The sequence below is a fragment of the Onychostruthus taczanowskii genome, unplaced genomic scaffold, assembly GCF_017590055.1.
Source record: "Onychostruthus taczanowskii isolate IOZ18803 unplaced genomic scaffold, ASM1759005v1 scaffold18, whole genome shotgun sequence".
Lineage (NCBI taxonomy): Eukaryota > Metazoa > Chordata > Aves > Passeriformes > Passeridae > Onychostruthus > Onychostruthus taczanowskii.
The window spans coordinates 5,923,269-5,948,715 of NW_024499017.1; the positions used below are offsets into that span (position 1 = coordinate 5,923,269).

General features: G+C 45.2%; 1 protein-coding gene across 2 annotated transcripts in view; it reads left to right on the top strand.

Annotated features, from left to right (window-relative positions):
- The first annotated feature begins 1,418 nt into the window (after positions 1 to 1,418).
- Positions 1,419 to 25,447, top strand: part of GNAO1 (G protein subunit alpha o1) — a 140,351-nt gene continuing 116,322 nt past the window's right edge. For both annotated transcript variants that reach the window (XM_041400559.1, XM_041400557.1), the window contains exons 1-2: positions 1,419 to 1,924; positions 2,016 to 2,058. In XM_041400559.1, the coding sequence (XP_041256493.1) occupies positions 1,807 to 1,924; positions 2,016 to 2,058 (161 nt within the window). In that variant the 5' untranslated portion in view covers positions 1,419 to 1,806. The remainder of the gene's footprint in view (positions 1,925 to 2,015; positions 2,059 to 25,447) is intronic.

The window sequence follows — 25,447 nt, forward strand, 5'->3', positions numbered from 1 at the left end:
GGCTTTTAGAGGCAAAATCAGCAGCCTCAGCATTCACACCTACTTCTGAACAACCAAACTTCCCTTTGCAGATTTCTTGTTTACTGAAATGGTGGGTGTCCTTTCCATGGATCAGGTAGCAATCCTTGATTATCCTCATTTTAGTTTGATGCATTTTACCTCACTGTGCTCAATAGTTCTTTCCTCTCTAGATCTTTTTATAGCTAGATTGTCACATATCAATCAATGTTATGGATTAAAGTTGAGTATATTGTGACTTGTCTGGGCCTGTAGGAAAGATTTTAAACAAAGTTCTATTTATTTTCCTTGTTGACACTTGTTTTCTTCTCTCTTTTCCAACCTTGTGAAATGGAAAAACTTGCCAGGAAAATGGTGGGACTTTAACTCACTAGAATTCTTAAATCACTGTTAGATGTCATGGAATGGTTATGAAAAGAAGGCAGGTCATCTGGTGATGTCTGTGACCACACGCAACACAAAAAACCCAAACCATCTGTTAATTACACTGATGGAAAACATAATCCAACATGGTGGTGAAACCTGATGCTTTGCACGGACCGTGCAAACGATTCACGTTGCAAGTGTTGATCAAAGTGCCTGAACTGTGAGGAGCTCCCAAAGGGCTCCTCGCAGGTCAGGTCACAACCACGGCATTGTGGGCTGGGGGCAGGCTTAGGGTGTGGCTGCAGGAGCTGTGGGGGTCCCTCAGGGAGCCAGGGTGCCCACAGTGCCGGGGACAGTGCCCGGGGAGCCCAGTGCCCACGTACCCACACTGCTGTCACACCGCCGAGCACTCTGCGCTGCATGATTCCTACAGAATCGTGGGGTGGCCTGAGATGGAAGCCACCCACAAGGATCATCGAGTCCAACTCCTAGCCCTGGGGATGTCCTGAACAGGACATCCCCAAGAGTCACACCATGTGCCTGAGAGCCTTGACAAAATGCTTCTTGAAATCTGCCACGTTTGGAGCTGTGATCACTGCCCTGGGGAGTTCCAGTGCTCAAGCACGCTCCGGGTGAAGAACCTTTCCCTAATAGCCAACCTAATTCCCCCCCGGCACAACTCCAGCCGTTCCCTCGGGTCCTGTCACAGCAAGAAGAGATCGGTGCTGCCCCTGCACTGCCCCTCCCGAGGAAGCTGCAGCCCACGGTGAGCGCTGCCCTCAATCTCTTCTCCAGGCGGAGCAAGCCAAGTGCCCTCAGCCGCTCCTCGTACGGCTTCCCCTTTAGACCCTCCACCAAGGCAGACCCAAGCTCTGAGTCAGCGGGAACGGGGGGCAGCAGCCCAAGCCACCGCCTCTCCCGTCCGGGGAAAGGCGCCGGAGCCCGGGGCGAGGGCACGGGCACCGGGCCGCGACCTCCGCCCGCGCAGAGCGGGCGGCCCCGCCGCGCCTCCATTCGGCTCCGCCGCCGCCCGCCGAGGAGGGGACAGCGACAGTCGGGAGCACGGGAGAGGGACGCACCCTCCCCCGCCGCCAACCCGCTTCCTCCTCCTTCTCCTCCACCTCCTCCCCCGCCTCCGCCTCCGCCTCCCGGCCGGGAAGAGCTCGCCGTGCCCGCTGCAGCCCCGCTGGATGCACTGAGCGCTCGGGCGCGGGGAGAGAGGGGCAGGAGGGAGCCGGGAGCCCCGCCGCGGAGGCGCTGCGCTACCCGGAGCCTCACGGCCATTTGCTTTAATTCTTTTATTGCCCCCCGGCCGCCTCCTCCTCTCTGCCCGCGGGAGCCAGCCGAGGCGGCGGGGGCTGCATCCCCCCCCCCCCTTTTTTTTTTTTTTTCATTTTTTTTTTTTAAATTTCCATCGCCGCCATGGGATGTACCCTGAGTGCTGAGGAAAGAGCCGCCCTGGAGCGGAGCAAGGCCATCGAGAAGAACCTGAAGGAGGACGGGATCAGCGCGGCCAAAGACGTGAAACTACTCCTGCTCGGTGAGAACCCGCCGGTCGCCCCCCCATCGCCCCCCTCCTCCTCCTCCTCCTCCTCCCCCGCGCTTATCCCACCTCATCTCTCTTCCAACAGGAGCCGGAGAGTCGGGAAAAAGCACCATCGTGAAGCAAATGAAGTAAGTCCCGCGGGGGGAGCGAGTGAGCGGCGGTGCGGGGCGGGAGAGCGGGGCGGGGGCTCGCGGAGGTGAGCGAGGGCCGCGGGCGCCATGTTTACCTGAGGGGACCGCGCAGGCACAGCGCGGCGGGGCCGCCGCCGCTCCCGGCGCTGTCCAGGGCCCGCTGGTGCTGAAGCGTCGCCCCGCGGCCTCGCGCCCGGCGGCGGTGGAGGGAGGCCGGCAGCCCACCTTCCCCCTCGGCGCAGATGTCCCCGTGAAGCGAACGCTCTCAGTTAAGCTTAATGTCGGGGTGTTATCTGCCGGCTCTGCGGATTTAAACCAAGGCTCCCTATCACTGAAAGCCCCTTTTATTGAGCTTGTGCCTTCTTCTTTTAATTAATGAACGACGAGCTTGGCCACTCATCTCATTCAAACCTCTCCTGCTCTGGGATCCGAGTCTCCCTATGGTACTCGGCGCTGCTCCTCGCCGGGGCTTCCCACACCCTTTTTCTGTGTTTAATTAGATGTAACCGTGTAATAAACAGCAGTGAAGAGCCCCACCGCAAGGTCTCTTCCAAGCATCCTCGTGGCTCGTGTAAATGCACCTAGTAGGAAAGCAGATGCAGGGAAGGCTAATAGACGTGGAGGTACACCCGTGGTGCGACTATTCTCCCCCAAGCCATTTTTAAAAAAAAATTAAAATACAATGAAATATCCCGTCCTCCCACCGCTACAAACATGACGGGCTGGTTGGAGGCGGGCGCCATCACTGAACGAGCCTGGGCGCTGGTTCAGGGTCTGGATTTCAGCTGGGAGCGGTTGCCGCTTTGCGATGCTGATGGTTGCAGAGGGATCCGTGGCTGGGAGGGGCCCCCCCGGGACCGGGGTTGCTTAGCGAGGGGAAGAGGCTCAGGGATGGGTGTGGATGGGACGCGGGGAGCCGGGAGCAGGTCCCGGCGCGGGGATCCGGGGCTGCGCGGGCCGGCGGGCGGGTCCCGGCGCGGCGTTCAGGCGGTTCGCGCTGGACAGCGCCCGGCCGGGGCTCGAACCGCTCGGCTGCCTCCGGAGGGGCCGGGGAGAAGCCTAAGGGGCTCCGGAATAAGCAAAGGGGCCCGTGCCCGTCGCAAGCTGCAGCCCTGAGCTCCCGTAACCGCCCCGGCTGTGCGTGTGTGTGTGTGAATGTGGGTGTGAGTGTGTGTGTGTATGAGTGTGTGTGTGAGAGTGTGAGTGTGTGTGAGTGTGGGTGTGCATGTGCGCGTGCATGTGCGTGCACCACTGGGCCTTCAGCCCAGCTCCCCTTCAGGCAGGGTGGCTTAGCGGGTGACCCGGATATTTCTGTATCAGCTCCGTGGCTGCTGTGCCCACCCTTCGGGGGTTCAATGAAACCATCATCCCCGCCTGAGGCAGTGCTTTTCCCAAGGCGCTGCGGGGCTGGGAGGTCTCATTGTGAGGAGACTCGCCTCCAGTGCACAGTGGTGTCCGTGGCTTTCCCCACTGACGTTTGTGTACTCTACTTCTGTAGAGGCTCTGATTATCCCTTTTCACTGTTTGAAAGGGGGCTTTTCCCCATTTTCACCCCCACAGTTTGATTTGGGTCTGGGGTGGGGTAGGTTTGGTTTGCTCTTGTTTGTGTGCAGATGGTGGATCAGGAGACATGTCGCTGCAGATGAACACCAATAAATTATTTAATCTCTAGGAATTGCTTCTGCAGAAGCATGCTGGAATGGCGGGCAATGGGTTTTGGTTGAAGGGAGAGGCTGTAGGAACTACAACAGCAGAGTGCACACGTAGAGCCCATAGGCAGGAGGGCAGGCAGTGACCACACTGGCTACACAGTAAGCATACAATCACTCTTGTTTTCCAAAGAGCAGAGCTCTTGTGTTTTGAAGCAAATCACATTAAGATAATAACTTGTTTGCTGGACTAGATTGGTATATTGAGGACTGAAATATACCCATTTTGTACGTGTGTGTGTATATATATATGTATATATATATACATGCATTTCATTAAAACGATTCAAAGTAAGGCACGCTAGGCTTGCAGCTTTGTACCTAATATGAAAACGTCAAGGAAGCTGCTATGGTGGATGGGCTTATAGTGTTGGAAATTGGGAGGCATCTGTGAGTGTGGAAACTCCAGTGAAGTGTGCGGAGGCTGGGGTGGGGACAGCGGTGTTGCTATGAGCACGGCAGCAGCATCTGGAGAGAGCCGCGCAGCCGCGGGCGCCGGGGAGAGCGATGGGCAGGGAGCAACGCGGGGAAACCAACATTGCTGAAAATTAATTTAAATATAATGTAGGCATTAGCATTTCACCTGGTCAAGCTCCATTAGACAGCCTTGCTGAGAACCTAATGAATTCTTAATAAAGATTAAATCGCATGTTCATTAGGTTTTGATGAAAGAGTGCTATTTTTTTAATACTGTATTATTGGTGTGCTTCTAGATAATAAATCTCATCCTCATGAATGGCTAAAGCAGCTTCACACTTGGATATTGCCTTGAAAACAAGCACAGGACTGTACAGACAGATTGGAGAATGCTAAGACAAAGGAACAGAGAGCAGACATTGTTATATAGGACTATAAGAGGTTGCACACTGCCCAGTTAATCCTTGAAATGTTAGGTAGCAGGAGAAAAAGTAGGAAATACAGTAACTTGAGAGTGTAGCCAGGATGTAGATAAGGATTTGTAAATATAATTCAGGATTTTTTAGTGAAATATTTGAAGATACCTTTTAGCTGGTGAGTGGGGGGGTTATTGAGCAAAAAAAAAGAGGTACTGGTGAATGACAGATGTGGAACTGGAGTCTGGAATGTACATCTCAAACAGTGGCAACACAGGCTGGGAATGACACTTTTCTTAGCACCCGTGGTTGTTTTGACACCCTTCAGCCATGCACTTTGACTACTCCACCTTGGCTGATTAATTCTGCTGTATTTTTTCACAACTAGTCCTGCAGTCCAGATACTTTTACCCATGTCTGAAAATGAAGGGTCAGAGCCAAGCTAGTCAGAGGAACCGTTCTGAAAGGCATGGTTGTGCCATGCAAGCCAATGAGACTCCAGAGTGTGCCACAGCATTCAGAATCAGGCTGTGTCCAGATTCTGTTTTCACTCAGCTTAATCTAAAAACCATCTGTAACCAAGCAAAGCTGGGGCTTTCCTTTAAAATCCAAGCTAGAAGGTGAAAGTTACTAGACAAGAGAAATTCATCTTCCACTCACACCACCCTATCTCAGTAAATTCACAATGTAGGAGCACAATGGATGTTAACATTTTTTAGATCCTATGTATTCAAATAAATGTCGAGCACATGCAGAATTTGGAACTTATAATATTCTTTTTCGGAATACCTGGATTGTAGCATGAAATAGAGACTGTTATTGTTCTAGGGTATTTTTGTGGGGACTTAAAACTCTGGTGAATATGCTTGTCATCAAAAGCCCCAGCGGAGCAGGACACCGAGCATATCTCCATCTCTTACTGCTTTGCAGGGCACTGAAATCTGTGCCACGATCCAGTGGTGAGCAGGGTTGGACTGCTTGGGTGGGGACACCATCCGCTCCATCAGCACAAGGCTTCCAGGGAATTCAGTGTTTAATCGTGCTTACCCTGAGAGGCTGACTTAGCTGGCATGGCTTCAAAAACAAGGTCCTGCCACCTACTCAGCAGCCACCGTTCTGGTTGGTGAGCCAGGGCAATATTTCACCTTCCCAAACAAGGGGTTAGCAATAGGTGTGGCATTCCAGAGGAGACATGGCTTCACCTGCCCACAGGAAAAATCTTGGGGTTTGGGTTTTGGATTTTGCTTTTGCAGAAGCAGCAGCTTCTGTGCCCTGCTGAGCTGGGCACGGAGAGCTGGGTCCAGCTCCCTTTCACAGGATGCCGGTGCTTGCAGCCCTGCATGTCCTCCAGAGCAGCTATGTGCCTCTTCATCAGAAGTGCTGGCAGCAACTCAGTTGATAGGCTTCTCTGCTGTGCCAGTCATTTTCACAAAATGTTTTTTATGTTAAGTACGAGAAGGACGGAAGTATACAATCAGGAGAAAAATACACTAGTGTACAGTGTTTATCTTGAAATATCTACTATCTTCCCCCCAAAAGCCATCAGTCCCAACAGCCGGCTGATATATTGTTCTGACCTTTTTCAAAAAGCCCCTCAAAACAGCCCCAGGTTCTACTTGCTCTCTATGTAACCAAATTACTTATAATCTAATGAACTTCTTCAGTGAGAAGCAGTCCCCGCCCACTGGTTTTACAGCAATTTGATGCCAAATGCCATTGAAATGAAATGATGTGCTGTGAACACCCACTTCAGTGCTCTTTGCTGCATGTCTGTGTCTCAAATCTGTAGTGATTTCACACTTGCAGCCCCTTCCCCCAGGAATACTTCACCCCACAGGAGCTAACAGCACAGAGTTGCTTCGCCTCTGCAGCATCTTCCCAGGGACAGGGCTGCAAACTGTGCCTTCGTGGTCTGTCCCACTCCCCAGCACAGCTCTTCTGCCTCTGCCACTGGGTGCAGAGCCCCACTCGGCTCTGCTTCCATCTGGGATCTGTTTGATCGTGGTGTGATCTGGCAACCCAGAGGCACGAACCTCACTAGAGCACCAGGTCAGGCCGAGCCATCCTCATCCTTACTTATCTCCTGCTGTTTTCCAGGGTTTCTGTGATTTAAAGCCCAAAGTAGGGCAGCGACAGGCTGCACCTGGGCAGTATTTGAGCTGGGTTTCAATAAGGAGGGGAAAGAGCTGCAGCCTTTCCAATAAGCTGTGTCATTCTCCCAAGATCTGCCCCAGCGCACTGTGATGTGGGTGAGGATTTGGAGCCGTGCATGTGGCACACAGACCCAGCAGGAAGGAGGCTCCAGTGGGGCAGTTTTGGTAGTGGAACCTGCAGTGAAAGCAGTAGCAGACTGCCTGCTGGGGCAGCTCTGGGATGTTGGCATGGCAGCTGGGCAGTGCGTTGCCCGCCCTGGGCAAGGCAGGGTCTCCTGCCAGGGTGTCAGAGATCATCCAGAGGAGGCTGCTGTGGGAGGGGGCTCTCCCCTCACAGCAGCTTTTTTCCCCACCTTCACAGATGCTTTCTTGCATCTCTGGAGGCTGTGGGTGTCACGTTCCACAATTTGCAGTGGCACAGCGCAGGGAGATTGTCCCTGAAACAGGCAAGAATAAGAGCTGGGAACAGAGGAGAGTAAGGCTGTTCATTGTGGCTTGCAGTTACAAAGGGCAATCATGTTTTCAGCGTTTATTTCCTTCCTCTTGGATTTTTAATTGTGCCAAAACATTAACAACCATAGTTCCTTCTTTTATATTTAAAGTTCTTGTTTTTAGACTGAGAGATTTCAGAGAAAAGCAGTAGCAATATTAGGAGGCAAGATGGAATACATTTTGGGTTTGTGTTTTTTCTTTTTCCTTGACAGTTCTTAATTTGTTTCTTGTTTTAGGGACTCATAAAAGTAAAAATATCTTTCAGTGACAACAGTGAACTGCATAGCTTCTCCTCTTGCAACCCAGTTTTAAAACCTTAAAAGAAATTTGCCTGTCATATTCTGACATGACACATCTAGTCCTGTTGGAAATGTTTTAGCAATCTAATGAGATGAAGGCAGTTGTTTTAATGAGCTCAGAAGAAAGAGACAAATCTGCTGCACAAATGTAACCAGGGATCTGTTTTGTTTTATGGCTTGGCTAACCCAGAGGTTGTAAGAAACATTAGACTGACAAATGAATTAGGTAACAAATTAAAGAAGGTTGTGGTTTTTCTCTTCAGTCTGTCCTTTTCCATTTGTCTGGCATACAACTTCATACCTGATGTGAGTTCTCCAGAGTGCTTACCTGAGGAATATAGGGAAGATAATCAAAATGGGTGAAGAATGAAAAAGAGACAAATAATGGAGATCCAGGCACTGTGTTGGCTCTTCTGTTTGGTGTGGTCAAGAGAAAGAGTGAAATGAACAAGTGCTTCACTGATGGCCAAGGCAGAAGCAGGTTGCTGGAGAGTAGGAGCAGTCAGGAACGTCTCACACTCTCATAATTACATAGTTTTCTTCAGTCCCCTTTCAGAGTCACAGCCTGCCTCTGCAAGTATCAAGCTCCCTTGGTTTCTCCTGGATCTGCAGGATACAAAATCACAAAGGAGTATTGAAGCTGGTGGATATGCAGCCAGAAAGCACAATGCAAGTGCAGGGTCCAAGAGCTCAGTTTTGCAAACTCCTGCTCAGATAGTGAAGGAGAAAAGCTTTTCCAATGAGGCAGCAGCCATACACAGTGCAGAGACAGATCCACCCTCTGCACTCTGAAGTCTGTGGTTACACCCTGAGTGCAGCTGAGTGTGAAAGATGGAATTTGGTCCTTTATTTATTATGTTGGTTTAAAGAGGAGCTCCAGCAGGTAAGAACTGCCAAAACCTTCAATTCAAGTGGCCAGGGTGTTTAAGAGTCTAGTCCCTTTTCCTGGTGCTATTGCAAATCTCCTGATATTTGGGGGTTTGTGTAGAGCCTGAAAGTATTTCTGTGGAGCCTGGACTCAGATGATGACTGGATCAGCTCTGGTTTCAGAAGGTCTTTGTTTAGATGTGTGTTTTGTTTTTGAAAGAAAACTTCCAGCTCTCCTCACTTAAGAGAAAAGTTAAAAAATAAATTACTATATTACTATAAAATGAATACTATTATAAAGTACTCAGGCTTATTCTAGCCTGAGTACTCAAGAACTGAGTATTCCCAAAATGAAGGTGAGGAAATCAAATACATGTCAATTGCTTGGTTACTTTTGAAACCTGATACCTTTTAGCACTGACAATATTGAAACCAGCAACCTCGCTTATTTCAAATAAATTTGAATGCTACTGACCCCAAATCCTCTCTTTGAGCTCACTGGACTTTGGGCCAAGTTCTTCCTACACTGAAGATGATAATCTGTTCAATCTGTAGGTTTTATGAGATGTGATGAATTTCAAATGTTACTGTGACACTTGGTGGGATCTTGGATGTTGCTATTTTTCATTCACAAAACCAAAACCAGGAAACAAAAGGATCGGGAAGGCACTGACACATTAAGCCTACAGCCATTCAGGAAAATGACAGATGTAAGGGAGTTTGGAGGATTACAGTCCTGATTATAAGATGGTCTTAGGAATCTGCCTAAAATCAGAAAAGGCAAAAGGCTAGATGTTACTGAGTAACACAAAGCAAAGGAACTGATGGTTTTCTAGTGCTGAGAAAAAAGGAGAAAAAAGTATTTTAATCCAAAACTCAATCATTATGTGCTTACTGCGATATTAGAATAAAACTCTTGATGGAAGCATTTCTTAACGTACCAGTAAAAATGCTTACTCTCCCCAGCTTTCACGGTAATTGAGAAAGAACTGAGTGCCCTCAGAAGAGAGCCCAGAAAACTGTGTAGTAAGCTGACATCATGCCTATTTTCCAATTGCTAATCAATAAGTTTTTGACATTGAAAGGGAAGGACTAGCAGAACTGAAATTACTTTGTTTTTCTTTATTCTTGGGCATGTCCTGCTTTGTTTGGTCACCAAAAATGATTTCAGTTCATCAGCAAAGCTTTTATCTGAGTATAAAATCTGTAAGCTTAAAACAAAGGAGCTGGAATACACCAGCTTGAGAGAGAGACAAGAGGGATGGGTAACACAGGGTCCTCCTGCAATATAAAGAGTTTGGGCCATGCTTGTTAATAATCCTCCTCTCCCCATCAGGCCCATCTGTGGGGTCCTGTGTCCTCAGGAGCCAAAGACAATTTATCATCCATTCTGTTTGTTACAGGATAACTTGTGCAGTCTTTCAGCAGAAGTTCTGCTGGTTCATGTTGCAGGAGCTGCTTATGGGAAAAGGTTGGGAGATGCTGATCCTAGTAAGTGCTTTGAGGTGTGGTCTCTGACAAGGCCCAGAGCTCTTGACTGACTGTTTAGGATTGAGGTGTTCCAGGAAAATTTGGAGCAGGTTTCAGCAGAAGCAGGACCCAATGCAGATAGGAAATAAAGGGTTTGATAACAAGGAAAGGGATTTTCTTCTCTTTGGCATGTGTCAAGCTACGTCGTGTAGGAATGGGGAGATCCATGTTTCCACTGGGAGGCCATGAGGAATTCTTCAGTTGAGTTGAGCAGGCTTTCACTTGTCCAAGAGAAAACATCCTCTTTAGAGAATTCGTGACCCCAGTCTTACATCTTGTCAGGGAGGCTGGCAATGGACATTTTGTCTCTGTGCACATCCCTCCTCTGAAACACAACCCCCCAAGTGCTTAAAACAGTCTGAAAGGCAGAGCAGTGACTCATGCTTTGAGATTCCAGCAACTTCAGACTTGTATTAAATTCTCTTGTCTACAAGAGCATAATCAACAGCAACTTGTACACACCATAACAGTCTGGTACAAGACTTGGAGTATTTCTGCATCAGCTGGAAGTCATTACAGAAGGGAATAAGATGAGAATGAGCTTCTATTGAGGAAAATATCACTTAAATGTTAAAAATGTGTACTACCTCCTAGCAGAATTGGGTGGTTTATCCTCACCCTCTTGGAGCTGATTTGAGTTGGTAGCTACAGTTTTAGGCATTAAGTAAAAGAGTATAGGAAAGGCTAAGTGCACAAAATGGACATTAACCAGAATTATCTAGGTAACAAAGGAGAAGTTTTATAGGTGGATTTCTAGACCTGTGGTCTGTATCTCACAGTGATACAGAGATGTTTCCCCACTGCCAGTACAGTGCTCCTTATTCATTACAGCTGGATCTTGCTATAATCCAGCTCCTGCCTTTACAGCAAAGGAGGGAGAATATCTCATTTTGATATCTCTTAATGAAATAGTCCCATGTATACATTTCCGGAGGAATTTTGTGTGGAACTGGTACAGACCAGCTCTGGGGCTCTCCAAAATTCCTGGAGAGATCTTAAAATTACTTCCAGGGCACCACAATGTGGATCTGCATGCCCTAATTTCAGGCTGCAATAGCTAAGGCTATGTGAATTTGTCATCCTGTTGTCTTCTTCTAAATGGTTGGCATGGCAGGGCACGTGCTCCTCCACAGCATGAAGGTTTCTGCTCAGCTTCATCCACAGGAGAGAAATACCATCCTCATAATGAGTTTTAAATGTAACACAATCAGCTTGGCTTCTTAAGTAGTGCAGAACTGAGTATTTGATTCAGTGCATTTTGGGAATCTGTTTTTATTTACTCACAGCCTCTTTACATCTATAAGCAGTGTGAAAGGGTGTTACAGCAGGGGTGGTTACAGGGTGGTTTAGCTTGTTGCAAATAAACCAGCTCTTTTCACTGGCTAAGGAGAGCTCGTACTACAGTGCCCTTGGGAGAATAAGAAATTGGTCACTCATTGCCAGGCTGGTGCACTGATGTCCAGGCAATAGATGCTCCTTCCCAAGGTTAGGTGGGGACCCCATTTCACCTCCTCTAAGTTCTAAAATGGGCAGATTTCTGTCATTGGAATGTCTGTATCACCACAGACACTGCAGAGCCTTTATCATCACATTTTGTCAGTAACAGCAGCACAAATCACTGGGATGAAAGAAAATTGTCGTGATGAACACACACCTCAGAAAGTCATCACAGTGTTCATTAATCACCAGTCACTCTTTGGTGATTAATTATTTAGCCAAATTGGAAAAAATTTTCCACATGAATGAGGAGATATTTACTTAATAAAGCAGAAAGCTCCTAGAAGCATGCCCTTGTTTTCCTCAATTTAGCAGTATGATAAATTTATATCCTCCTGCTTTTACAGCTCAGGAAAAAAAGCCACGGTGCTGTATCAACTTGTTGCTGTTGGTTTCTGTCCAGCCAGTTCTTCAGCAAGAAACCTGATGCTGCTCAGTGTGTGCATTTAAGATGTTTGAATGGTAGATACATGAGCTGATGGTCATGGTTTGTTATCTGCATCTCTCTGCGTGCCCTGAGCCCTTGTGAAACACTGGTAAGGAGGAACAGGAGAGTGCGGTGCGAAATCCCAGCTCCAGGGTTGGCATTTCTCCAGCACTGACTGATGGCATCAGAGTCACGTTAGAAAAAAGGAAGGGCCCTCAACGCCATCATTCTGGCAACAGCCTTGTGCTTAATAAGAATTCTGCTGAAAACACGTTGCTGGGACCAGCACATCTTACCTCTGCAGTGAGGTGGGATGTGCAGGCAGAGGAAAGCCAGTGTTGGCACTGGGGAGTCCAGGTACTGATAGCAAATCAAAATCCTGGTATCTTCTGTGGTGATAGTCTGTTCAGGGTCTTTCAGCACAGCTAATTGTTAAAAGCATTTAGCAACAACAAACATGTGAAGAGGAAAGAAACACTAAGGAGTCCATAAATGGTAAAAAGATAGTGATTAGTAATTTTAACATGGTTCAGTAAATAATTCAGAATCTAGCCTTTATTTTTCTATGTAAATTTTTATTTTTCTACTACTTCTGTTTGCTGATACTTTCAGGAAATCTCTTTATTTTACATTTATATTTAGATGAAGAAACTGTAAAGTTTTTCCTACATGACAGAGCATGAAAATTGAATTATTACACTGATACTTTTAGTTCTGATCAGTGAGATCAAATAGTACTAATTTCCCCATCTGTGATCAAACAAATAGGTGAGGCCTTCTGGCATAAACAGATATACAGTATACAGGATTAAATTTAAATTCTGATTTTATTCACTACTCCTTCATGGTCTTTGAAATAAGTTTTTAGAGTTTCCAGTAAAAAATTGGAAAAAAGTTCTTACAAAGTGTCCAGAACAATGATACAAGCCCAGCCAAAGCAGTGTATTTAAATTCTAAAGTAACTGGATAAATATACTGAGATTTTTAAAATAACCAAGATCACAACATTTTTAGTGGCTCCCTCACTAACTTGGGCACACACTGGTGCAGCACAGAGCCTGTCTGAAGCTCTCAGACACATCCTGCTCAGTGTGTTCTCCAGGAGAATCCTCCTCATTCAGCAGAACGATTGTCTGGATCCTCCTGAAGACTCACTCCGTGCGTAACTCTCTGCTGTTGGTTTTCAGCAGCTGTGTGAGGACTGTGCAGCTCAGCACTGCTGCACTGAGGCCACGGGACTTACAGGGCTTCCAAGTTAGAGCTGCAGCTGATCTGTGTGTGGTTAAGTTTAGGAGGTGGCTCATGTTTCATTCATGCTCAGATCTAAACCCCAGAACAACTGAATTTTCTGATGCTGTGCACATCAACATCAACGGGCTTGAACAGAACTGGGTTAGCACCTGAGCCTTGCTGAAGACCATCATCTCTGCTTGTGCTGATTGCCACCCAGTTTTAGTGCCACTCTGTGTATCTAACTGTTGTCCAAATATTATTCTGTTTCTTACTCCTTTTGGAAAATAAAAGATCAGGGAGAAAAAAAAAGATTCTTGTGTTCTGGGCTTTTTCATTCCACATACATTTCTCTTTTGCCACAGGAGCTCTCAGGTACCAGCTTTCAAATTTATTTCAATCACAGTTCTTTGCCATGTTACTTGTATAAGGAGAAAGGAAAAAAACACTGGTTTTAGGAAGAGCAGGTTTAATTGTAGCATTTTATATGTGTTTAATGACTTCAAGAAATGAGGTTGTGTGAAATCATCTGGAACTAAATCTTCCTTTCCCCTCCCCTACTTGGTGCTCATAAAGCAGCATCTGAAATGTCATGTTTGGTTTTGGATCTCCTAAATTAAGGGGTGAATCACTGATAAACTGGGCCCTCCAAGGTTATTGGGCTGGTGCACAGGTCAAGTAAAAGGGGGCTGAGGGAGCTGAAGATGAGAAAGCTGAGGAAGACCATGCTGCTCCTTTCCACCACCCAAAGAGAGCAGAGAGAAGGTGAAGCCAGACTCTTCTTAGAGATGCACAGTGAAAGATCAGAGGCAACATAGAAGCATTTCATGGAAATATATATAAGGAAAAAATGTTTCATGGGGAGGTTGATGCAAAAGTGGAACTGGACCCAGGAAAGGGGAGAGTCATCATCCCTGAAGATCTTCAAAACTCAACAGGACAAGGACCTGTGTGACCTGGCCTACATGAGATGGTAGCTCTGCTCTGGACAGAGACCTTGACCCCAAGTTATTAAATGATTATATGATAAGAAAATCCAGATTAGTCTCCTTACTCAATGTTCCTAATGGCAGTGTTGACTGAAGATCTGCCTCTCTAATTGGAAACCAGAGGGACAGTGTTGCACAGCACTAGCAGAATTTTCCCTGTGAGTGCATGAAAAGCCTGGCTTAGCTGGGACTGTTTGGTTATCATTCCTAATTCCCCTTCACACCACTTTGGTTCATTTCTTTGCTTCTGGGTGTTGCCTTCTTGGATTTATTCCATACAGCATTTTACCGGCAGCCTTCTAACATCCTAAGCTGGGGTTTGACTAACATCTCCTTTTGGTGGTGGTGTCTGTCCCTACCAGCTGTGGTGGTATGGTGGCACTTGTATGCTGATATTTGGCAGTGTAGTGAACCAGACTGTGGCACTGATATGAGTTAAAAAAATATCCCAAAATCTCAGAAAGAAATGTCTGTCAAATGCTCCCTTAAGGCAGCAATGTACTGAAGGTTGAGATGTGGGCTTGTATTGAAGGATTCAGTCACTCCTGGCTAGTTCTGTGTGCTAGAGCTTAATTTTTGAGGGTAAATCAGTCACATTTGAGATTGAAAAGCAGTTTCTAAGTTCTTCTGTACCTTTAGGCATTTAAATGATGGGTGTTTTTTTCCCAAACCAGCCTTATTTTCTCTACGAGTTCTTGTAAAAGAAATGCAAATCTCTCACTGACTTGAAATTCCTGTGTTGTTTAAATAAATTTCCTGTGATGCATAACACAGTGAAAAGGAAAGTGCAGCCATTTGTTGCTGTTTCACTGTATTTAGACCATCTTTCATGCTTCTAGAGGTCAAATCCATTTAATCTGGTTATGCTATTTCAATCACATTTACATTTTTAATGCAAAGCTCAGGTTTGCTTCACACTAGAATGATCGCTCTGATTTTGTAACAGGCTTTAGTTGTCCTGGGCTTTGGAGACTTCTCTCTTCTATTTTCCCTCAGCCTTAGACACAGTCTTTGTCATTTATAAGGTAACTTTCCTTCCTGAGGTGCCAAAATGTTACAGAATCCTGCTTACAGGAGTGCTGAACAACAATTTCAAATTCCATGTTATTGGGAGCAAATTTTGAAGCCTGCATTAAAAGCCTGTCACTGATGTGGTTACCCTAACTTTGATATTCAAGGTGTTTTGCATAGGTCACTGCTGCTTTTAAAGGGAGATAGAGAATTGCATCCTCACCCATCTCCCATTCAGACAGTGAGTTATCCCAGTGCTCCTCTGGTCTCATAATGGCTCACCAGTTCACAGCTTCATTAAGACACCTTTTGTGCTCTTACTATAAATAAACCAGGCTAGAAAGTCTTCCTTGTGAAGATATTTGTCACATTCATAGCTTCTCAAAAGCTCCAGAAGGAACTTGCCCTATCCCTTCCCTCCGCAAGTTTTGTGTTTTCTCTTTTCCTTACGAGAAAGCTTCGCACTTAAACACCTCTTTCCCCAAAAGAAGGTGCTGTATGTTAAGGAACTTAGGAAAAACCAAGAAAGCACACCAGGCTGTTTAGTGTTCTTTGAAGCCCCACTTGCTTCAGAATGGGAACAATTCACTGCTCCCACTGTTTTTTTGCAGTAGTAACCTGCTGGCTTCAGCTGTGTTCCTGCATTATCCCCCAAGGCAATAGAAACGAAGGCCCTAAATACTTGTTTTGTTTACTTGTTACATCACTTACAAACATGCAGGAGAGAAATGACCAGCCTGGCAGAGGTTTAACATCACCAGGCAAGACAAGGACTTAGTGCCGATAGTGAAAAAGACCAGAAAGTGACAGAGCTTGGTCTTTCGAAGCAAGAGTCAAACAAGCAATCATGATCAAGTTCAGGCTCTGGATAACAAAATGAGGTTGTTTGCTAAGCAGTCATCCAGAAGACTGACAGCAGCTTGATACAACAGTGCACGGACTGGACACCAACATCTTTATGTGAACCTTGTTCAAAGCAAGTGCCAAGAGTAAGAGGATCAGAGCTGTCAGAGCTGTTAAGAAGGGCAAAAGCTGGCAGCAGAAATGGCAACCCCCATTCACAGTTTAGGCTGTAACCATAAGAGATTGCCCACAAGAGAGATCATAGCAAGCTCTCTTTCCATGGTAAGATTCAAAGACTAGCTTCCTGGATGAGGCTGAAGAAGCAGGACTCAAAACTCTGCAAGCTAAAAGATACAATGATACAATGTGCTTTTCCTTTTTAAAATATGTCCTTCCATAACCAACATGAAAACATGGTGGGGGAGGGGGGAGAGAAATGTTTCAATACAACTTCAGTTACAAGCAATCGTTCTTTAATGTCTGATTATTCTCTTCTAAAAGACCTCCTTAATACATATTATTGTGAGTAGTGGTCCTTACCGTAAGTGGAGAGACAGTGAACCATTTGCCCAAAGCTCCTGCAGTATATATCCAACAGCAGTGTGCTGAGTGTAAAAATAAATGCAAACCTACACGGGTACAGCAGCAGATTTTGTATCCAATTGCAAATTCACACTTAATTATTAATGACTGAAGTGCTGTAGTTTTTCACTAAGTAGCAAAACATACCCTGAATATCTCTCAGGTTAAGTCAGATTGACAGAGCTTCAGTGCCAAAGACAATGTCAACTTTTCAGTGATGGATCAAGTACCGTGTACAAGAGCAGGAAAGGTGAATATTCAAATGAGAATCTCGGTTTTCTCTGATAACAAGCCAGGAATTCCACATGCAAGAACTCATTGATGGAAGTTGCCCTTGTCATAGACAAAACAGTAAACAGCTTCAGAATAATGAATTACAAGCAGAAATTATACCGGTGAGTGACGGAGTAGATCATGGAAAGGTCATTTTGTCCATCTCTTTCCTAATGCAGAATTCTATTAAATTACATATTCCTCAGTGTTCTGCATGGTGTACTCATAAATGACTTAAAAACATGAGTATTTAAATTTTTATATGAATTGTGTATCACTCAACTGCAGGTAGTTTTTCCATTAAAGAACTTTCTCCGGTGGCCTGATAATTTTGTCTGAAATTTTCTCTTGCTTCTCCTAATCACTTCTCTGCACAGAAGAGCTTTTATCACTTTCAGCTGGAGTAGTAAGTATGGCTGGTGAATTTCTGTGAGGAACTGTATCTTTTCTAGCCTTTGTATCAAAGTTTGGATGGAGAGTTGGTGAGTTTCCTGTACTGAAGATTTCCAGTGCAAGAGAGACCATCCTCAACCACAGATGGGAATTGTTCAGACCCCACAATGAAAGGAAGTGGTTGGAGGAGGCGATGCCAGTTCAAGGTGGGAGATTTCACAGGTTACATCTCAGATCCCTCCTAGTGAATTTGTGTCTAATAAAGCAGGCTGAAAGCTGAAAGAAAGATTATGCTGATGGCAAACAAATCAGAAGTGGAGAGGTTGTGGCTAGACTGTGTTTGGAGTGCTGGCCTGCCAGGAGCTCAGGGCAGTTTTTTTGGGGAATGTGGAGGAGGAATCTCAAAATAACTTTAATGCTACAGCAAAGTCCTGTTTGGCTATGCTGACCCAGCAAAACAGAGGCTGTAAACCCAGACACAGCTTTTTGTCCACTGCAGTGACAACTGCATAGCTCTGCAGCCCTCCATGTCTTATCATATGTCTTCGAGAGGGCAGTGGATTTAATAAAGAGACTGGTCTTTCTGAAAAGCAGACGTCAAGCTTCACAGAACAAGCACTGGTGTTATTTGGGCTCTTGGTGCTTTTCTAAAAGTAGAAGATGGCCAAGAACTCGTATCTGCAGCTGGTGCTTGCCAGAAATGCTTGTATCATCTATATGGATGAGTGGAGAAAAGGGGGGAGAGAGGGGGGAAAGGCCTTGGAGGAGAAACAACTGAGCAGATACAAATGAAAATTCAATTAAACAGAAGAGAAGGAAAATTCAAAGTAGCATTGACGCCCTGCTCAAGGCTGCTGATGCATCTTGATTTCATCTCTAAACCTAGTGAATGAAGGCGACAGTGAAGAAAATAAATTACCTCCCTGGAAGGAGCTGAATTAGATGACCAGAAAGATGAAAACATTCAAATACAGATATTCCTCTATGATATGCCATGGGCCTGTAACAAATTCAACCAGAACAATAGATCTTGGACTTCTGACCATTCCAAAGCTTGTCCAATGTATGAGGGTTTTTGTTTGGGTGGTTTTTTCTCCTTTTTGGTTGTTTGTTTATTTGTTTTGGTTTGGTTTTGGAGTTTTTTAAAAGATTTTTTTTAAGGTCTCAGTTTATTTGCCTACTGGAAGACTTGAAATGGACAATGAATGTAATCCCCTGTTGCCTACCATCCTTTGTAGCCATCAGAATTATGCTAATTGGACATATTAAATTCAAAATGGTGCCGTTTTTCACTCATTTTATGTTCTGTGCTCAGTTATGCTGGTGTGGGATATAGAAAGTCATCTATTGTGGTTGTTCTGGTTGCTACTGGTTTCCTGGTTTGTGGGAGAAGTGTCCAAATGCTCAGTGTCATAAGCTGTTTTAGCAGAGAAGCTGAATGCTCTTTTCTCTTTTAAGATAAACTGCCATTCCTCCAGAATGTGGTCGTCATCAATTTATTTCAGCTTTATTTTGCTCTTTGCCAGCTGTGTGAGGAGCATGTTCAATATAACCAGTCATTCCAATAGCTTAATTTCTCCCCTAAGTATTTTGCTTCTTTCGGGTTGTCACCACAATCCCATTTAAAAGCCTGCTAATAGTAATTGAAAGCCATTTTAAGCTTGCATGTAGTATCAGAGTTTGAGCTGCATTTTATTTCTGTAAAACAGAAATAATAGTTAGCTATGACAGATACTAAGAAGCTAAACAACAGCCAAGGCTACCACGCTTTTGGAAACCTACATTGCTAAAAGAAACTCACAATCCAGAATGCAGTGAAATGAACATGAATCTTCCCAAGGACCTCAGTGGGATTCTGATCAGGTTCTGAGGGCAAAGTGGGACCAGCAGTGGCCAGATGGAGGTTAGGCACAAAATAACCAGGAACTCTGCCTTTGCAAACAGGGCTCCTGGGACTTCAGCCTGATGATAGTTATTGATCCTTCTACAGAAAGCAAAGGGCAGTGGAAGTGAAAGGGTGCTGGCTGGGTTGGACTAAGCAGTGTTTAAACCAAGTAGTCCTCTCCAGTACTTGGAAAAAGATACCAGCTTTCTTGGGAAGGAGGAGTCAGCTGATTCTATCTGTTCAATTCCTCGTTCTTAATTATTTTGGCTGATATCATCTATGTGCTAAGTCAATCTCAATGAATGGCATTTGAAACATCCCAATCAAAGTCATTACATTATCACATTCAGGCCAGGCTTTAAGTAAAAGAGATTTGGCTTGTTCTTTACACTGCTTGGCCCCCTTCCCAAATATACAGCCATTATAACAGAGGATTATCTGCACTGGAGGTTTTCTTCATTTCCATTAGGAGAAAAATTTCATTCAGTGCAGCAAGGGCAGTCTGAGATGGCAGGAGGAGATTGGCTCCATGCTGACGCCTTTGTTATCTGCTGAGCAGAGCCTGACACCCCCTGACACTGCCGGGGCCTTGGTGAGGGGCTGTTATTTATTTCAGTGTGTGGAACACATTGTTTTCTGAAAGGGAAGAGAATCAGCCCTTTATGAACAGGAGTCACTGGGCAGCATAGTCACCAAGCTGCAGGAGCTGGGGTTTGTTGATATAGTTGGTTTTCAGCAAGCGCCTTTGTTGAGCTTATCTTTTCTTTTAGACTGCATCTCTTTGGTGGTGTTTAAGGTGGATCTAGATTCCCCATCTTTCCCAACCCCTCTGCCTTTTCTGACACAAAAACACAGGGATAGGGACAGAGTCAATTTTTTCAAGCTTACAGATCTCCACAAGGCTCCTTCCCTGAGATTCATAACTTCTTATCTAGAGATACCATCTGTCCTGCTGTGGGCTGCCTTAGTTCAAGAGGTTCCTCCAGTAAGTTTGCAGACCATGAATGACCCTACTGCATTGATAGGCATTGCTTGCTGGTTTTCAGGACTGCACTACACCCTTACAAAAAGGGCTGCTGCTTGCTGGTTGACACCCAAGTAGTTTGACCTCTCTATCACACAACTCCTTGTAACAACCCCTGTGACATGTTTACATTCAAGTGGAAGCCAGCTGGTGTAGTGTCCTCATGTCTTCCTAGAGCCTAGACACTGCACACATATGGTGTGTTCTCCCCTCTGAGAGACACCATATGAACAAAAGACAAACTACTGGAACCCTTTGGAGCAGTGATCAGTCTACACTGAATTCACTTAAAGGTCAAGAAAACCAGGCATTTTGGCATTAAACACTGAAGCAGCAGCAGTGTAGGTATGGAAACCAGGAGGAATTTTTCTCAGAGGTGTCACAGAAGCATTAACCTAGCTTTGCACGACACATTCATCATGCAGTCTTCCCAGCCTGGCCCACGGGTAGTGTTCTTCAGGGGCTTGATCTTCCCAGAAAAGTCATGGAAATATAAAACCAAAAAGTAAATAAAGAAACATAAGTCTCAGACTCTGCTCTGGACCAGTGGCTTGTAGGGCAGTTCCTCCAAGACACAAGCCCATAAGGGAAGAACAACTTTCTTTCTGCCAGACATCTGGTTCCAAGAGCCATCCTGTGGCCCTTCCCCGTGCTGCCTCATATCCTTGCTGCAAGGCTCCAGGTGCAGCTGGGCTGCAGATCAGCACTCGGGACCAAATGTGCCCTGCAAGCCTGCCCCACACTTCAGCGTAGGGTCTGGCATGTGCCTTGTTTATGCTCAAGACTAAATTCAGGTTGCTGTCTTGTTAGGGTGGCTGCTAAAGTGGATTCAGAGGGCCAGGTGTCACCAACCAGTTCACCAAGTATAAGCATGAAGAGAAGAATGCATAAGCATGGAGATGACTTTTAATTATCTTTTTTATCCTAGAAACATGTCAACAGTAAAGCTGAAGGGGCAGTGGCCATAAGGAAAAGCAGTAAAATGCCATTTATTGCCCAAGATGGAAGTGTGACTTCAAACCCAAAATGAGAGAACTTACAACTGTAGATTTGTGTTAAGATAACTGATTCAGACCTTGACATCTCTGGGAACCTTGTAGATAAATATTTTGTGTCAGAGATACCAAACCACTTTAATCTGATATTGGACTTTCCATTTCCAGTTGATTTCTTACATTATGAATCTTTTAAGTAAGTCTGTTTGTGGGTGCTGCAAAACATGGAGAAACAGCTCTTATCACACCTGGTTTTTCAGTGCCTGCACAGAACAAACTGGTAATGTCCTGGTCTGCTCCCACCTAGCTAACATGTGGGAGTTCTGGACTTTGGTCAGTCCAGGAACAGGAAGGGAAATCTGTCCCAAAGGGTAGAAGTGCACAGTCCTGCATGCAGGAGTCTGCTGCACACCTGCAGATGTGATCAGGCTGTGCAAGAACATATTCCACAGTCCAGGAAACCCAGCTTGGGGTGCAGCAGCTCAGCAAATTCATGAAGTACAAAGGCAGATTTTATCCAATGGTGCTATTTGATTATTTGTTGGTTTTGCTCTGATCAAATTTTTTTGTTGCCATAATAGTAAACATGGTACATGTGAAGCTCAGGGCCATGAGCCTGTATAAAGGGGTAAGATAATGGCTGTTGCTTGAGCCTTTTACTGTCTTTGTAGTTAGAACAGTTATTGGAAGGCACTAATCCCTTTCTGCTGATTTTTGACTTTTGAATGAATCCTCATACACTCTCCAGCAGCAAAACTTGAGGGTTTTCAGCTCACTAAAGCTCAATAGAACCAAGACCTTGTCATTTATTTTCACTGTTACTATTATTTTTCTATTTCAAAGCAGAGTTTTCTGCTGCGAATTTCCTACTGTTTGATCACAAAAGCAAGCAAGGGAAATAGTTATTTTTCATCCCGAAGCTTTTGTCCTTTTTACTTTTCTAATCCACGTGAGGCGACTTTGCTGGTCATTAGCCGAGTCAGTAAAGTGAGCTTTCTTTGTTGGGCGATAGCAGGGAAACATCAAGTGTCTGGTTCCATGGCAGCAATTTGCTCTTGAAATAAAGCAAGCGTTGATAAGTTGCTACCCTCAGCTATATTTGTCCTAGTAAATAAACATCATCAGGATTTGAGCACAAATACAAGTTGTTTTGCTCTGTTTAACTATTCTGAGATTGTGTTGGGCTAACAGAATTTCCTCTGCATCAGATGGACTTGTTCTATGGCACGCTTGTTTCGCTGATGATGTGTTTCTGCACACCTAGCCAAGGATGGATTTTTTAACGCATTGATCAGCAGAGCAAATATGCCTGGAATGCATCCCATTAATGTAGAGCAAGCAGTACATGCTTTTGATGGGTTTGCTTTTTAGAGGCCAAGGTTTCTAGCAGTGGAATGATTTGCCTTTGCAGTGCCTGGGAATGGTGGATTTGCTAAGAGGGTGCTGTGGTGTGCCAGCACTGGTCATGCAGGGGACATCACACCCTCAGTGCCCACACTGCCAAGCCAGCTGAAGGGCAGCAATTGATATGTGCTGGCTTACACAGGCCAGAAAAAGCCCATAGGATTTGTCATTGGGAGAAAGATTCAATTTTCCAGGATACTGATAAAAATCGTCATTAACCCTTTGCAATGGCCTGTTCAGCTTCAAAGTGAAATTGCTCACTTGAACCACACAAAATCAGGATTGTGCTTCTTCCCTGACAGGCAGCAGGACCCAAAATAAAATAAAGCAGCAGCAGGAGACCAAGTGAAACACAACAGTGACATTTGTTCCACTTGGAGCAGTGGAGCCACCGCTAATTTGGGCTGGAAGATTGGAGCACGTGGCAGGAGATGGTTTGATGGTTTCAGTAAATAAACATATTGGGTCAGTCTGTAGCTGCAGGTGCCATACATTATACAGTGAGGTGAATCACAGCAGAAATAGGCCAATTCTGTCCCTTTGCCATCACAAAATTTTCCATAGTATTTTCTAGAAAATTTAAAGGGATTACACAGCTTCCAGACACAATCCTAACGTTTCATGGGGCTTTCAGCTACTTTGACATGCTGCAGGATTTGCAGAACTTTCCCCTCCCTCTTAAACAGATATCTCTACTCCACAAGTTGGCTGCCCCGCCTGCTGCGCACCTGAGACCCAGAGAAAATGCTTTTCTTCACACTTCTTATTAGCAGTAATTAGATTAGGGAAGTTCACAGTGACGGAGGAAGGCTCTCCTCCATGGAGAAACACATGGAAGTTAGTAAGGGATCAGGACAGCTCTATTACAGTGATTTACCAGAGCACGAGCAAGCTGTAACCTGAGCAAGATCCCATCACACTAGGAACTCGACATCCAGCACAGGGAGGTGGTGCCTGCTGCAGAGAGGTGTGCTCTCACTGATTCTCCCTGCTCCTTTTAAACCTCTCACCAATCAAATCTTGCCTTGTGCATTGGAAATTGTGAGTTCCAGCTTCAGTGAGTTCTGTCTCAAAAGTGAGCATCAGTTTTGTTCCTCAGGGATGCCTGTCCCCAAGAGATGGAACAGGGAGGGTTTTTCTCCTCCACCACACCCTGTATAATTACTCCAGGAGCTCAGTTCCTTTGAGGTCTTCACCAGATTGGCTAAAATTGGCCAAGAAACTGAAACATTGCTGAAACAGGAGCAGGAGGATCATGCAGGAGTACATGGGTGGCCATGCAGCAGGTGATGCATGGAGAAAGAGCAGACTGAGAAACACTTCAGCAGTGCTATCACCCAGGTTTCCTAAACCACTGGACAGATATTAAACCTAATTATTCTTAGGCAAGTAGACATACTAAAGCCACTCTGAAATCATTCTTCACTGAAGCATTTTTTTTTACAAGGAAAACTAATTCTGGGCTTATTAACAAGTTTCAATAAATAGAATCACACTGATGAACAGACACTGCTAATTGCCTTCTGTAAGATAGCTGGGGAAGTAGAAAACAGGAGCTGAATCTCCAGGCACACAGCCCCCTTCTTAGTGCCTCCCCCTCCGTCTCCCTGAAAAACAACAGAAAAGCTCATATCCCCTTCTGGCAGGGATCAATTATGTACTGCTTTTAGCAGAGTTTCAGTATATTATTCTCCAATTTAGGCCAAATTCATAAGTGAAGCTGAAGATGGTTAAGTTGCATGTCAGAAGGAAATTGGTCAGAAAATGGCTGTTGGGTGGGCGTGAGTAGCACGGCACAGTGTAACTCACAACACTTTGGTACTCAGTGGGAAAGCAAAATTGGTTTAAGTGAGAATATCTTACACAGATTTGGGGCGGGGGTGGATGTAGAAGTACAAACTCTGAAAATGGCCTTTTTCTGAGAGGAGAAAAAAAGGAGACGCTGGGAAGGGATCTGTTTGTGGTGAGAAGTGGGTACCAGCCGCCAGGAACAAAGGGCCCTGTTTGTAGGATGTGCCCTGAGGAAAATGCAGATTTCTTTCAGTCTCCCAGAGCTTCCTCTTTCTCCTCATGTCCTGGGAGCCACCCACCCTGCCAGCCCTGCACCCAAGCAGAGTGCAGAAGGATTCTTGGGGTTTGTTAATTAAAACAAAGCCACCAGCAAAGCTGGAGGTGACTGGCAGCCCCCAGCCCATGCAATTTGAGCTTGTAGTTTCCTAAGAAAGGAGGGGTTCTGTTCAGTGCTGATTGCTTTGGGGTAAAGAAAAAAGAATTGCTGTTGTGACAGAAAAACACGGAGCTTAGATTTTGCGTAGATGACTTATTAGGTCAGAGCTGGAACATGCTTTGATTTGTATTCCTGATGATTGTACACAGCCACTAATTGGCCAAAGAAGCAAGGGATCTTTGTAGTTTAATGAGGAAAATACTGTGTAATGTGATGATTATTTTCTAATAAAAAAGCAGAGGAACAGAATGGGAAAGAAAACCTGTATGTGAATACAGACTGTAATTTTAATTAATATTTGCTTGTGCTAATCAGTTTCTCTGTTCTGCAACCAGCTGTTAGCCCTAAATGTGGCCTAATGTTATATAAATATTAGAGAAATTAATATTTAGTATTATTTTATGCTTAATATTATATAAATATTTCCTTTAATAAGCTAAGAATTTTGCCTAAGCATACTTTTTACTCACGTGTATGAGCTCATTTAAGCCAACAAGACTGGCAATACTAGATGGATAAATGAGAATGACACCCATCCAGAGAATTTTTCTTTGTGAATCTCAAAGCACTTCACTGGTGAAACCAGTATCATTGCTCCATTTTACAGGTGAGGAAACTGGAGTGGGAAGAGGTTGAGTGACTGGCTTGTGCATCTGGCAGAGTGTTGGCCAAGCCAGAGGGTCTCCCATCCCCTCCTCCCTCCACATCCTAATCACTACTCCA